The sequence below is a fragment of the Carassius auratus genome, unplaced genomic scaffold (genome assembly GCF_003368295.1).
Source record: "Carassius auratus strain Wakin unplaced genomic scaffold, ASM336829v1 scaf_tig00033244, whole genome shotgun sequence".
NCBI lineage: Eukaryota > Metazoa > Chordata > Actinopteri > Cypriniformes > Cyprinidae > Carassius > Carassius auratus.
This window is the reverse complement of record NW_020526062.1, coordinates 1-15,105: the sequence shown is the minus strand read 5'-3', so window position 1 is coordinate 15,105 and position 15,105 is coordinate 1. Positions and strand designations below refer to the sequence as shown.

The following is a 15,105-nucleotide window of genomic DNA, read 5'->3' as shown; positions in this document are numbered from 1 at the left end:
ATTTGAACACTTTTGTGTCAGATGAGGATCACTGTATATCAGCTCACATCAGGTAAGATCTTCATGGTTGTGATGTGATTCAGACACTGCAGCATGTGCTGATATGTGTTCATGGACTGTGATTTGTGTGTAGTTACAGTTGTGTGGTTTGGGATCTTACTGTAAGCCCTTTGACCTTTACATTTTTATTCTAAGATGATTCATATACGATCACTTCTGCCACTCACCTGTAATATTCAGTGTTGTGGAAAGTTACTTTTAAATGTATCATAATATTGCATTGATCCCATAAAAAAAGTAACTTATTCAGCTATGTAGTTACTTTTTTAATGGAAGATGATGTATTATATTAGATTTTTTTGTTATCGTTGTTCACCTGGGCTGGGTGTGTGTGTGTGTGTGTGTTTCACATCAAAAGTAAAATTAATAATTAATAAGCCTCAGGCTGAAAGATTTCTTTCTATATGGGGACAGGAGAAATATCAGTGTTACTTGCATTACACATTTGAAAAAGGAACATTGTACATTTAAATGCAATGTGTTACTTTACTAGGTACTTAGGAAAAGTAACCTGATTAACATGCTTTACTTCTCTAAATCACGTCATTCTTTATTTCTTCATGCTCCGCCAATAAATGATTCATACTCTCTGCAATTATAAATGATTTCTATAATTTAAATTAATAAATGCAGTGGAAATGCTCCACACACACACACACACACACACACATAACCTGAAATCAACTGCAAAGCTGTTTGTTGTTTTTTTCCCCCGTCTGAACAGATGATACACTAGATAAATACACTGACTGTCAAACAGACAATGGCTTTCTTTCACACAGGTGAGTGTGTGTGTATGCATGCATGTTAGTATCGACTGATTGATTGTCATGATTAGTATGTGAAGGTTGGTTTACACTGACCTGAAACATTTATAAGAAAAACTGTGGTCACATGATGCATGTAGGATTGTATTTCTTTTTACAGGTTTTTTAAGAGTGCCGATCTCTGTGATGCTGTGTAAGTATAAACCATGAGTTTCGCTAGTTGCTTTTTTTTGTTAAAAATGTATTTACAACTTCACGTGTCTTGATCAGCCTTCTGTATGTACTTCTGTATGTTGATCTTGTTTGGGATCTTATATATTTAACTTATAACTTATACTAATTAAGTTTAATGTTTGACTTAACATATTATTCTGGTCATCTCTTTTTCATCTTCCTCCATTAGTGAACAGACAGCAGTCAATTCATTCACTGACAGCTAGTGGACTCCTACTCTGTTTGCTCTGATTCGTTTAAAATATATGAAAAATATGAGCTTTTTGAGTTTTTTCTTCTTCTTGCCTTAATGGCTGAATGTAACTCTATTCCTGACTTCATTTACTGTTCACCACAGGCAGTCTTTAATAATGTATTGCTGCTATTAATGTGATAAACAGCCAAGAGTTGATTTTTTTTTCTTTCATGGAAGAATATCTTGATCATTCTTTTCTATATAACCGCTGTAGTTGAAAACCAAAGCTATAAAGCTCCGAAATATTCTCAAGTTGTGATGTTGAAATATTGTGATAGCTTCATTTTCTAATCATCCAGACTTGTGTGATATAGAGTTGGGTATATATATTTAGACACTGACACATGTCATAATTTCAGGAAAATGGCTAAAGTAAAATTCAATCTGTCCCTTTAAGTAAACGCCTGATATGGCAGTTTTTATGTTGTTTTAGTTTTATGTGTTTGGTCTGTTGTCCGCTATGAAACATGCATTAATTTGTCTTCATTATATTTTTCCCAGACATCTTGTCCTGTATGACTGTCACACAAGTGCCAGTCACAGCTGGTATGTAACTGTAAATGTGAAGATCTGATAATATAAATTATATACTAATACTGTGTGTATTTCTGAAGGATACTGTATGTGAAGGGCTGCTAGTAATGTTCATGAACTATAGGCTATAACTCAAGATTAGTTTTGTAAATGCTAAATAAAAAGAGGTCATTATTTTCATTTCAGCTGAGGTCTCTGACCCCTGCTACAGCTACAGTGTGCTGGACGATCCCTGGAGAGTTAGCAGTAATCGATATGCTTCTGTCATATATTGTGACCAGGATGTCACCTGGAGCGGCTGGTATCGGTTCTTCATTAACAACATTAGCACTCATATCCCAGACACATGTGTTGACACCTATAGCTGTGGCACAAATCTCCCAATGTGGATTAATGGTAGATACCCAATATATAAGGATGGAATCGTCTCTATGCAAGTCTGCACTTCCTGGAGCAATAACTGCTGCTTTCATACGCATAACATTAGAGTCATAGCCTGCCGGGACAATTATTATGTCTATGAGTTGGTTCGTCCATATGGCTGTCATTTTGCATACTGTGCAGGTAATTATATTCACTCAAGCTCTTTGTTTTATTTGTGTCTTTGTTCACTGGTATTCATCAGTCAATATTGTTTCAGTCCCTCCTAACATCAGCAGCATTACTACAGTCGCACCAGAGACGAGCTCAGCTGGTAAACTAGTCGGATTTATTGATTCCTCTGTTTTCTGAGTTTTGACTGAATGTTTGTGGATCTGTAGAACTATACTATAGATCGGTGTTTGTGTCTCTAGATAAAGATGAGGAATAAAAGAGAAATTTAATTTACTATTCATCCACACTTTCAGATGTTAGCAGCATTAATAGCATTGAAAGGCGACCTCCTTCAAATAAAACATTTGTGGATATTAGGAGGAATTATGTTTTCTCAGTTTCTGTGTGGTTGACTTTGAGAAGATTGTTTGACATATTAGTCACTTTTAGAATTTAGTTTCACATGCAGTTTCAGTTTGTTCCCCACACTCAGATGCATTTGTTATTTATGACCCTTGTTTTATTTTTTAAAAAATAATTCACAATTTTTTTTTCTTTTGCTGTTTTGCTTTATTATCTGTCTTTATTCTGTCATTGCAGTAATAAATATAACACTGCAAGAAGGATGCACTGTAAGTTCCTAAAGCTTCTATCAATAATCGTCTAAAGAGCAGTGTAATAAGATGTGCATTGGCAGATATTTAACATATGAGTTTGTGGTCCCACTTTATATTAGGTGGCCTTAACTACTATGTACTTACATAAAAAATAAGTACAATGTACTTATTGTGTTCATATTGTATTGTAAAACACTTTTGCTGTTATTGAGGTGGGATAGGGGTAAGGTTAGGGAGAGGGTTGGAGGTATGGGTAAGTTTAAGGGTGGGTTAAGGTGTGAAGTATGGGTCAACAGTGTAATTATAAATGTAATTACAGAAATTAAATACAGTTGTAATTGCATGTTGTTGTTTTTTAAATATAAGTACAATGTAAAAAACATGTATGTACACAATAAGTACATTGTACTAAATTATTAATTAAAATGTAAGTACATAGTAGTTAAGGCCACTTAATATAAAGTGGGAGTTTGTTTCTCTACCTATAGCTGATTTGTGCACAAGCTAATTTCTGTTAGCCCACAGAGTCTGGTTTATTTACTGTATAAAGCTCAGTTGTGTGTTTTCAGAGTCAGACCTCTGGAGGATGTTTACAAAACCTTCTTGAGCAGATCGAGAATATTACAGCTCAAGTGCTTCCTTTGAGTGTGAGCTTTAAAGAGAAAAATATTAAAATAATAATGTTACATAATGATTTCTCTGTTGAAATGTGTATATACAGTAACTGTATTTCTCTAATCAATACATTAGACTGTGACAAACATTTTAATGATGGCCTTCAATGCTTCAGAAAATATTTTAGAGTCATCATCATCAGCAAACCCAGCTGAACTAGCCTCCTATGGAAACCTTGTGTTAAAAAGCAGCGAGAGACTCATTTCAACATTAGTGAAGCAGACCGACACAAATGACAGTGTCAGTTTTACTCTTGCTGCTGTGGGTAAGTGGTGGCATGATTAAACTATCATTGATGACTGAGATTATATACAGTATGATGTCAGTGACTTGATTTAGTCTGGAGAGCAGCAGTGGGTCAGACAGCAACACATGAGCTTCAGTAACTATTTTAATTTAATGTTGACCTTCAGATGACATACATTAATAATTACTGTAATTGTGCTAATATTCAGAGACATCACATTGGAGGGATCACACCTTCGAGGAACCAGGGTTACATACGTTACCTCTTTTACTTTTGTACTAATTGAATGAATGAATGCATCAATTAATTGGACTTTCATAAAAAAAGAAAAAAAGAAAAACAAATATAAATGACAGAATAATATATCTGCTTTCTTGTATTTAATCAGAGGGTCAAGTCTTTATGGTTGGACCACAGGTCCCCTTTGAGAAAATCCCTCGACTTGACACAACAAATTCTTCTATGGACATCGATCTCATTGGGATCGCCAAGAACAGCAAAGAAAGTATGTTTATGTGATTTAAAAAAATATAAAAATGATAGAGATGTGTCGTATCATCACCACTAAACCTCCTTTACTTTACTGTTTTTATGTAGTATTGCATGTACGCTTCTGTTTCTGTTTCACAGGATCAGCTGCAGTGGCTTTCATGAGCTACAACACAATGGAGAATCTACTGAAGCCAGACTTCTTCAACACATCATCTGACACGGTTAAAACCATGATGTCCACTGTGATCTCAGCTACTCTTCCCAAAACCACCAACACTGAGCTCACCAAACCAGTCAACTTCACTCTCAAACACATCAGAGTGAGAGACTCGAATGTGTTTCTGTCCAACCTGAGCGCTGACGAACACCTGGACACTTCTAATATTCAGTGTTTTAATATGATGATATTTCTTTTTTTTTACTTCTCACATACAAAATCTGTACTTGCCACATGATTTCTGAAAGCTGACATTCAAACAGCAGAAGTACACATTATCTGCCTTTGACTCTTTACAATACACAACACACAATGTAACACACAAAAAACTGACAGCAGTTAATATTAAGGAAAAGTTCATTGCAAATGTTTGCTTTGAGATATGTTTTTAATATTTTGAATGCAGTGCTTCATTTTATCAAGAGATGTGAGGCATTTTGCATTTTTTGTGTGTGGTTCTTGAGTTTGTGCGCAAAGTTTTGAAAAAAGTCTCTAAATAGCTGAGAAAAACTGTAATATAATATTAAATAACATTAATGTTCATGATTGTTTTTGCAGGACTTTGATCCCAGCGGTTCTCTGTCCTGTGTGTACTGGAATATCAGCGAGTGGATCGTAGATGGTTGTTCTGTTTTAAAGACCAACAGCAGCTACACTGTGTGTTCCTGTGTTCACCTCTCAACATTTGCTCTCATCATGCAAACCAGCCGCCCAGCAGAGGTACAAGAACATTTCTAGTGAGCACTGTAGAAGTGCACTGATTTGGCACTCATTATTCTGACATTTTCTCAGAGTGACTCACGGTTGGATCTGTTGAATTTGGTGTGTGTGATCGTGGGGCTGGTGTTCTTCAGTTTGGCTCTGTTGACCTTTGCCCTTTGTCAGTGGAGTTCTGGAGTAAATAATGTGGCTCGAATCAACATCTGCATCAGTCTTCTGCTGGCTCACCTTCTGTTCCTGCTCACACAGAGGTTCTTGAGCCTTATACGGCCTCAGCAGGTGAGAATGATGCCTGATTTCACCAAGTACAACATGTTCCTGGATCAACATTCCTATCAACCTGTCAGAACTGAGGGGCAACATTTCAGGAAATATCTGTTTTAGGGATGTGATCAGGGTCAGATGCTTCTACACCCTTGTTAATCAGATGGGTAGGGTTAGTGATTGAATTAAGCCTATTTTTTGGAAAGTAATGTTGATCCATGATCAACAAAAGATGTTTATCCAGGAACATGTCTTGCTTGGAAAAATCACAGTGACCGATGAAGTAGCACTACGCACGTCCACATATCTTGTTGACCCTGGGACAACATTTTAATCCAAAAATGTAGTCTTGACCATATCTATACACTTAAACCTAACCTTACCAGTGAGTAATCCCTAAAATCAAAGGAAATGATAGATGAATGACACTGATGTACAAGCACCAAACACTGAAACTATAAACTGTTTTTTAAATGGGATTGGTCTATCACAATGTTGTTTCAGGGTCAACAAAGTTGTTGATCCAGGAACATGTCGCAATTGGTAAAATCAGCTTCTGCGAGCCCTACAGCTCAGCACAGCTTCACTGAAAATCATCATAACCATCTCTCCTGGTCTCTAGGTGTTGTGTGCCATGATCTCGGGTCTTCTGCACTTCCTCTTTCTCTCCGGCTTTGTGTGGATGTTCATTGAAGCTGCGCTGCTCTTCATCTGTGTGAAGAACCTATCACAGATCAGCTCCAAAGATAGGGAGGTGCTTAGCAGTGGATTCCTGTGTGTGATTGGATATGTATTCGCTCTGGTTGTGGTGTGTGTGTCTGTCGGTGTGGTTCCAGAAGGCTATGGCAGTGAACAGTGAGTTGTTGTTGTCGTTTTTAAGTTAATTTGACGGTATGTTTTGAAGCATGGATGCTGGTCATGTGACTAGCTAAGAACCTGCTCAAACCAGCAGCCATGCTTCAAATCACACCAATAGGGTAGGCCGTATCAACATCTTGCACAATATTAAAATCTGTAATTTTCACCAGTCAGCACCTGAAATAGTATCTCTGACAAATTAATTCAGTTATTTTATTGTTTTTCTCTCTAAACAGCTGCTGGATTAAAATGGATAAAGGCTTTATCTGGAGTTTTCTGGGTCCTGTTTGTGTCATACTAGTGGTAAACACTTCTCGTATTTCTCATGACTTTTATTTTTATTAAAAGGAAAATGATCTGGTTACTAAAATAAACTTGGTCCTCTAAGATAAGGCATTGCATTGAAGGCTTACAGGGTAAACTCCAGTGAAAACTAAAGCCTGATTGGTTCATGTTTGTGTAGCTGCACAAACAAATGCTATATAAGTCAGCTGTGCCGTTTCATCAGAATCTTTTGACTAATAGAGATAGTCAACATCTTGCATGCAGCCTTATAGCACATCTGTTTGTCGACTTGATTGCACAGACACTATTTCAACTAATCTAAGCTGGACGATAACATCACTGAATTCAATGATGAACTGCCTTTGACAATTGAGTGATTACTATTTTCCTTCTGCATTATTGACACACTATTTTCCTATTTAATACTGTAAAGCTGCTTTGACACAGTCTGTATTATTGAAAATACTATATAAATAAGGATGACATGACTTGACTTGACTTGACTTGACTGCATCTTACTAAGAATTGAGGTTACATTAGTAACGGGAGCATTCCCTTTTGAACGGTCTCCTGTTGTGTTGAATGATTATGGGGTACAAACCCAATAGCCCCGTGCTATAAGCAAGTGCAGAACGAAGCCACTCTGAGGGCTGCTAAAGGCCAATTTTGAGACGCAAGCCAACAGGCTAAGATCTAATATAATAAGACCTTCTACATTTTTAAAGTGGATTAGCTTAATTATGCAGACATGCCTGATGAACACGAAAATCCAAATAATAAAATCTGGTGAAGGTAGACAGCAGAGACCAGCCGGTAGCTGCACAAAAGTTACAAAGAGAAATTCAGCCGGACCAACCCTTATGAAAAAGAAGTTTATTCAAGTGTGCTATTAGTATACTTCTTTTAAACTAAAATTAAGAGAGTTTACTTTCAGTCTACTTTGTATGTACTATTTAGATGTACTTCTCAGAAATATACTTCAAATTGCACTTAAGTATACTTGACTTACAGATACTGACAGACAAGTCTAAGTATATTTGGCCTTCTTGCTATTCGAGATATACTTAAAAGTATAATTAAGTATTCTAAGTATTCTTGGCTTGTAATTGTGTTTACTATTTTGATTGAGTAGCTTATTAATTTTATACTTATTACTTTATTACTTAATACTTTTTAACATAATATTACACACTGTCTTATAGACTAACATGTTCAAGTTTATATTGTAACAAGCTTTTGGGTGGAATAGCATAGAGTAAATAAAATAAACATGTAACTGAACATGATATTGACACAGTGATACTAACCCACATAGAGACAGATACATTTTTAATGATGTTATTGGCAATTCTTCCCAGGTGTAAGAATTGGAACAGAATTAATTCATACTGGCTTCTATAATAACACAGATAGCTATACAAGCAGATACAATTTTAAATCTCATTACAAATCATCAAGCCAAATAGGAAAAGAAGCAAGTCTTTTTATGAAACATAAAATATTGGCAAAACAACACTATAGTACTATGTACAATATCAATAATGACTGCTTTTTTAGTCTCTTTCAAATGGATTTGGCAAAGGTGCAATGTACAAATTGTCAACTGTTTCAACAACAACACATTTCATTTTTATCATATCAGGCCAGATGGCACTGATCTTTCCATTCTTCCTAACCTCATGTACAAAAGTACTCTCTACATTTATTTGTGAATCTTTACATAAAGGCCTGCTAGATTTAACAAGTACCTCAACTAAAGCACAGCAATGTTTGGTACATGCACAATATGCAGGGCTTTGATGGGCGCACATTTGTTTAAAAATGACCAAGTCATTAATTAAACAGAATGTACTATCTTTCAAGTATGCAGCACTGTTATATCTTTTATTCAGTCGATCATATTTTTGAGTGTGATACAGAACTCCATTAACCAAGAAACGGCTGTAAGACCAGAAGCAGTTACTTAGATTTCCACATAACTTAGAAATTGCAAGCCTAGAAGAAGTTGTGATGTTTTCCTGAAATGGGGGATGCCCAAAAACCTGGACACTATCATTTAATGTTTCACATTTATCTGTTCTTCGCTTATTAAAATAAAGTTCTTTAACAAATGACTGGACCTTTGCACTCATATGTTTAGCCTTTTCTGGCAATTCTTTCCACAACATAAATTTTCTAACTATTTGTGAAGGGACATTCTGTGTTCCATTAAAATACTTTAATAGAGTACCCATATTGGATTCAAATGGAAAGGCTGACGTAGCCCATAATGGTCCCCACTGTTTCACACTTTGTGCGATATGTGTGAGCAAGTGTATGTTAAAAGTCATGTGGTCTTTCCCATATATTCTTTGAAATTCTATTACAAATTTTTTAAGAGCCAGTTCTGACAACAATACGCTTCTAGTCTTGATCTTATCCTGGAGTAATGTATATATTCCAAACACCAGTAAAAACAAATGATTCCAAAATCTGGCAGGGAGTATTCCTTTCAGTACAGGGAGAGCATAGAATAGGAGAAATGCTCGCCATTCTGAAGCTTTCCAGAACTTCCTTTCATTCACTGATCTTGGTGTCCTAGTTATCTCAACAGGAGGTTTTATTTTTAAAAGTCGCATATCAACCTCTTCCGTCTGTTTGCCAATGTACCAGGGGGCTTCACTGTTTGCTGTATCAAACCACAATGTGGACAGTTGCCGAGTAACTCCAAGGCACACATTGTGTTGATATTCAGGAATGAAACCATTTATCATTTGGAAATGACTAAGCTTCATTAAAGGAGATGGCCCTTTGACTCCAAATACTGGCTCATTATCTGAAGCTGACATTGCATGACTGAAATGATCTCTTTCATTTCGAAGTGCGGGTTCAGGTTGATCGTATGGATAGGATTTACCACCTTTGTGATAACAGAAGTCACAACCATAAAAACCATTAAACTGCTTTGTGTTACGAAGCATTGGACGAGCCATTGAATCAGAGCTACAAACCACCACAAACACTTTAGAAACATGCCGGTTTCCCTGTGTGTCTTGCCAGTCAATACCTTCAGTCTCTAATGATAAGGCTTCTTTAACAAATGGTTTTAGTAATGTTAGCATGGATGGTTTACTTGGCCCAAACCATAACGCTGACATCAAAATTTGACTTTTTCTCAATTCTGGTTCCAGTTCAATTACCTGACACTGAATTGGCCAAATGCTGCATTTAGAACTTTTGAACACTGGTGCGCCATCACAATTCCAAATTAGCGTCAAATCATCTTTTCCAAGAACTCCACTGTCACATAACATTTGATACTCTTCACCAGACTGTATGTCAGAGAGAACCCCACAGGTTCTAGTTTTTTCGTTAAGATTGACACCATATTCTTGCAAAAGCTGCTGAATCTGTGCATGCAGGGGCAACACAAGAAAATAGAATCCATTCTTAAGGTTTGCATTGGCATCAAATTCTGTATTGCAAGTGTCACACTGAGAGGGACAGTCTCCTCTGACGCCTAGGTATTTTAAACAACTTTCACAATAAAAGTGAACTTCAAATTTAGATGAACTTCCAAAATCTTTGTGGAAAAGGTAATGTGAAGATGGGATCAGACCTGGAAACATTGTGTTAAACATTTCCAGTAAGTGAGTAAGTGCTTTGCCTGTTAAATTGTGCCGCAACAGATAGGACATCAGCATTAATACACTTTCTCCTTTTGAAATAGGTGCACCAGGATACAAGGGCTTGTCACCAGTAACGGCTATATCTTCATTTCCCTACAGGGAGAGAGAGACAAAATATTAAAAAAAAATGTGAGCAGCAGAATGATCAGGAATATCAGTCCAGCTTATTTTCTTTCCTTTTCTTGGGTATATTTCCTAGAAATATTTACCCTGGATAATCACAAAATGGCTTTACTTTTTTCACTTTAAATCACTTTAACATATCCTAGCTGCAAACCAAAAATAACAGGGTATAAAAAATAAAAAATAACAGGGTTTGGTACATTCTTGAATTTTAGAATTGCCCAGGAATGATATGTCATAATGGTGTCAAAATTCTCATTAGTTTTTATTTGTGCTTTCATGGGTTGGTAATGCAGAATACTTTATTTGTGTCTGTCAATTCACTTCCGTATTTTGGCAAAACAGGTCAACGTGAACTATTACACTAACAAAAACACTGTGTCACAGAACCATTTACTACATACCACTGATAATTCAGATGTGTTTTCTCCACTAGTACTGCCCTCCATCAAGTCTTCTCTGTCCACATAATTTTCATCTTCAGAATCAAGCATGTTCCATTCAGAATCTGACAGGTCTTCCTCATTCTACAGGTTATAAATGAAAATAGGATGTGAAATATCATCAATGAATGAAAAGGGTATTTAACCAAAGGTGAGACTTGTGTGATATGTGTATTTACTTCTTGAATGTCAGCACAAAATAAACTGGTCCTGATGGATCTGTCTTTGTCCACTTCGTCTGGTCCACTGTTGGACGTATTACTCAGGATGTCTTTTGTATTTGTTTGGTCATTCCCATTGTCTTGATCATCCTCATCCTTCAAAAAAAAAAAAAAAAAAAAAAAAAAAAATGGGAAGGATGACATGTCAAGGAAATTCCTTATACCTTAAATAATATATTGATAGTTTTAGCAATTTATAAAGTAGCCTAAAATAAATTAAAAAGTAAAAAAGTTCCATAAATTCAGCCAAATAAAAGACCAAAGAGGATAGATAAAAGTCATCAAATTAAATGAATTATACATTATAATTGTTTATTTGATTGTAACAGACATTCATTTCATGCATTTTTAGAAGTTGTTGTCATTTATAAAGTACAATAAATCAAAAAGTATTTTTTTTTGTGTAAATAGATTTGATGGTGTTCTGAATTTCATTAGATAACATAGCCTAGGTGCAGGCAAATTAATTTTATAGTATGTTTGTGTTGCCCTTTCATTTTTATTTCACTTTATTTTTTTGTTTAGTTTTTGCATCCTTATGTGGATAAACATAATTTATGAGAACATACTCAATTTATTTGTATTTTTGTAATTCAATAAAAAAAATATGAATAAAATAAGAAAGAAACAATTCCCGTAGTACGGAGCAATAGGCTGCCATGTCCGTGTGTTTTTGTGTCCATTCTGTTTTTTTTTCCTTTTTTAACCCGTAATTGAAAAATGAAAAATGAACGGTCCCAGCTAGAATTTTTTTGTTCTAAAAATGTTCTGAGAACATTATCTTAAAATGTTCTAATAATGTTTTAAGTGGGTAGTTTAATTTTAGTTCTCAGAATGTTCTCCTAAAAGGTAGGAAAACATTCTCTAAAAAAATCTAAAAATGTTTAATGATAACATTGTTAAAACATATTCCCTAATCGTTCCCAAACTTTTCCATTCCACGACCCACCTAGACAAGTGTAATCTATTTCATGACCCACCACAGTATTTGAGGGGAAAGAAAGGTATATAGTACTTTAAGCCTAATCTTCCTTAAAAAAGTTTGATGACAGAAATTAAGTATTAAAGAAAAAAATAATAATATTACAATTATTTTAGAGTACACCTGAAAAAAATTCACTATTAATATTTAAGTTTTAATTTTTGTTTACAGACGTTAAAATATGTAGTGTACATAAAACATGAAACAGGCTCACTCCAGTGAACTGTAATCTGCGCTGCTGTATTTTGTTGCAGAAAATGCATTCATGATCCTTGCGTGTGTCGGCGAGAACGGAGCACAAACAAACACTTTTTTTAGAAAGCATAAGAAGCAAAGCAGAACTATCTGAAACTGTTTGGAGATTAAAATAATTGTGAAATAGGTAAAAAATAATAATAAACGTGTCTCGTTTTAAATAATAATAATAATAAAAAAACTGGGGGACATTAAGTTCAGGCAGAAATTTATTTTAGCAATGGTTAAATTAATGTTCAGCAATATCTTCAAAAGATTTCTGAACTTTGGCAAATTTTTGGCAAAATCACAGGATGAAAGATGAAACGATGAAACGTTTTTTGCAGAGTTCAAACTGGACGATAGAAATGAATGAACATGGCCTACCTGAAACAGTTTTCGTAACATTTGTTTTCTGGTGTATGCAATCTCATGCAGAATATAGTGTATTGAAGTGAGCAAGTTTTTCTCTTTTAATAATGCGGACCGATTTAACCATTTAATGGCATTGCTCTGAGACCTTCACTGTTATTACAACTGGTGCGCGCCCGCGCTTTAAAACACGCAAAGCAGGCGGACTTAATTGCAATTCGAAAATCACACTAGGGATATTGCAGTCCTTATTAATGTTGGTGGGCTATATCGTTGTGACAAGTGGGTTCCCGGTTCCCGCTTCCTTCTTCCGTGATTGAGAAGTTTTTAATGTGTTAGACTGGTGCCGATTCCCGGGAGGAATGTGGGACGCGCTGCCGAAGATCCCTCAGCGCTGAGGTGAATCCGCAGTGCCATCGAGCAGGGCGAAGGATGATGCTCGAGGCGGTGGGCTGGAGTGAGTTGCCGGGGAGACGGACGCTCCTCTTTTGTATCCTTCCAATCTCCTCCGTGGTTCTCGAGACCGGTGAGTCGAGCAGGTGTCGCTCAATTCCAACCACTCCACCGGCCTCGCACCGTTCCCACTCGTCACGTTTGTGCAGCCCTAGACTGAACTGTGTGTGTGTGTGTGTGTGTGTGTGTGTGTGTGTGTGTGTCATTGTAACACAAATTTAGCTGCAGCCAAGTGACTTTGTGCGACCCACCTTGGTCCATACTGTGACCCACAAGTGGGTTGTGACCCACAGTTTGAAAACCCCCTGCCCTTCTTATAACATTCAATTGAGTAGTTTTATTTAAGTTCCCAGAATGTTCTCCTTAAAGGTATAGATACAATTCTATAAGAACACACTAAAAATGTTTAATGATAACATTGTTGGAACATTATTTATAACATTTTTAGCGGGTAGTTTTATTTAAGTTTCCAGAATGTTCTCCTTAAATTTAGGATAACATTTTCTAAATAATCTAAAAATGTTTTATGATAACATTGTTAAAATATTATTTCCTATAATGCTCTTATAACATTTGTATTCTAAAAAACGCTAAGTGAACACCAACATTTGAATTGTAGGCTATACCAAATGCTGCGCAAAAAAATAAATATTGACATATTTTCAGATTTCTGTTTATGACTTTTTGCCCCTTTATTAAACATTTAAAATATTCACAAATTAATATGGAAAAAATGTTAGGCATTTTTTTTTCAGGGAGATTATGAAAGCGTGTCTGGTTGTTTTATTTTATTATAGGCTACAAAAGCACAACGTTTTCTTGTATTGTGAGTTTACACAAATAAAAGTATAGTTGCGAATGATGTATTATTATGTTGTATGTCCAGAAATGATAGAGTTTTTAAAGTTGTTTCCACTGTTGATAGGAAATGCAAGGGTTCGCGCCCATGCCTCCTGGCAGTGCGCTCTCCATATGCCCACCAACCCTTGGATATGCGTCAAAATCTTGTGTTTATTTGTGATAATCTTGGCCCTGTATTATTATTGTCTAACCTGTATTATGAATTAAATTTGATTAATTGCTTTGTTCATTTTAGCTAATAATGATCATTATGAGTTAACTAAGACACACTGAAAAAAATGATTATGGCCCCAATTAAATTAAGCTTAATTCAATTGTGCTAGTTTAATCCATTTAAATTTAGTTTTTGATTTTAATTAATAAATATTAATTGGTTTTAAACGAATTACACGTGTGTTAAATCCAAGCCATGTGAATTAATTAAATTCAGTTTGAAAATATTAAGTTGAACAAATTTTCCTGAAAGTTAATTTTATATTTTGGTGATAATAAATTTGTTTATTTAAATATAGCTAAAATAAATTGATTACAACCACTTAAACCACCATAATTTTTTTTTAGTAAATTCAATGAATATTTTTTTTTTCAGTGTATTTCCCATCATGCACTGGGGCATGAATAATTAAAAATGTTAAGTTTACACAGAGTTTACACAGTATTTACACAGTTTTATGGTTGCTTTTGATGTTAGTTTTAGTGACATTCATTTTTGTGACGCCTGAAGTTCATTTTTTACTCAAAATGACCCATTTATACTCAAACACTATTCACTGATTGTGACCGTAATTGTGTGTGGTGTACCATGTATTGAGGTCTTTGAGAAACGGTCACTTCTGAGTTACATTACAGGCACTCTTGTTTGGGAGAGCAAAATATCTCTTGGATCAGAAAAATAAAGTTAGAGTTGAAAATGATGGGTTTGCTTTATTTGTCTGTATATTAATGAAAATATCTAATTAATTTCACTATGTAGAAATTAAACAATTAAATTAATCTGGTTGCACAATTA

At 35.3% G+C, this 15,105-nt stretch overlaps 2 protein-coding genes and 1 long non-coding RNA gene across 3 annotated transcripts; 2 read left to right on the top strand and 1 right to left on the bottom strand.

Moving 5' to 3' along the window:
• LOC113081153 (uncharacterized) lies at positions 1 to 1,020 on the top strand. The gene is made up of 3 exons (XR_003282113.1): positions 1 to 52; positions 785 to 842; positions 988 to 1,020. It is a non-coding gene; the product is annotated as an uncharacterized LOC113081153 (long non-coding RNA).
• Positions 1,021 to 2,078: 1,058 nt separating this feature from the next.
• On the top strand, positions 2,079 to 8,103 carry LOC113081151 (adhesion G protein-coupled receptor E3-like). Its single transcript, XM_026253199.1, has 11 exons — positions 2,079 to 2,524; positions 2,965 to 2,996; positions 3,551 to 3,628; positions 3,732 to 3,921; positions 4,292 to 4,408; positions 4,534 to 4,715; positions 5,171 to 5,332; positions 5,405 to 5,611; positions 6,219 to 6,451; positions 6,691 to 6,757; positions 8,098 to 8,103. Exons 1-11 carry the CDS (start codon positions 2,344 to 2,346, stop codon positions 8,101 to 8,103), a joined length of 1,455 nt encoding a protein of 484 aa, XP_026108984.1. The 5' UTR covers positions 2,079 to 2,343.
• Positions 8,104 to 8,113: 10 nt separating this feature from the next.
• Positions 8,114 to 11,298, bottom strand: LOC113081156 (uncharacterized). The gene is made up of 2 exons (XM_026253205.1): positions 11,153 to 11,298; positions 8,114 to 11,057 (listed from the first exon to the last, which is right to left on the bottom strand). Exon 2 carries the CDS (start codon positions 10,420 to 10,422, stop codon positions 8,293 to 8,295), a length of 2,130 nt encoding a protein of 709 aa, XP_026108990.1. The 5' UTR covers positions 10,423 to 11,057; positions 11,153 to 11,298; the 3' UTR covers positions 8,114 to 8,292.
• Between the last annotated feature and the right edge of the window lie 3,807 nt (positions 11,299 to 15,105).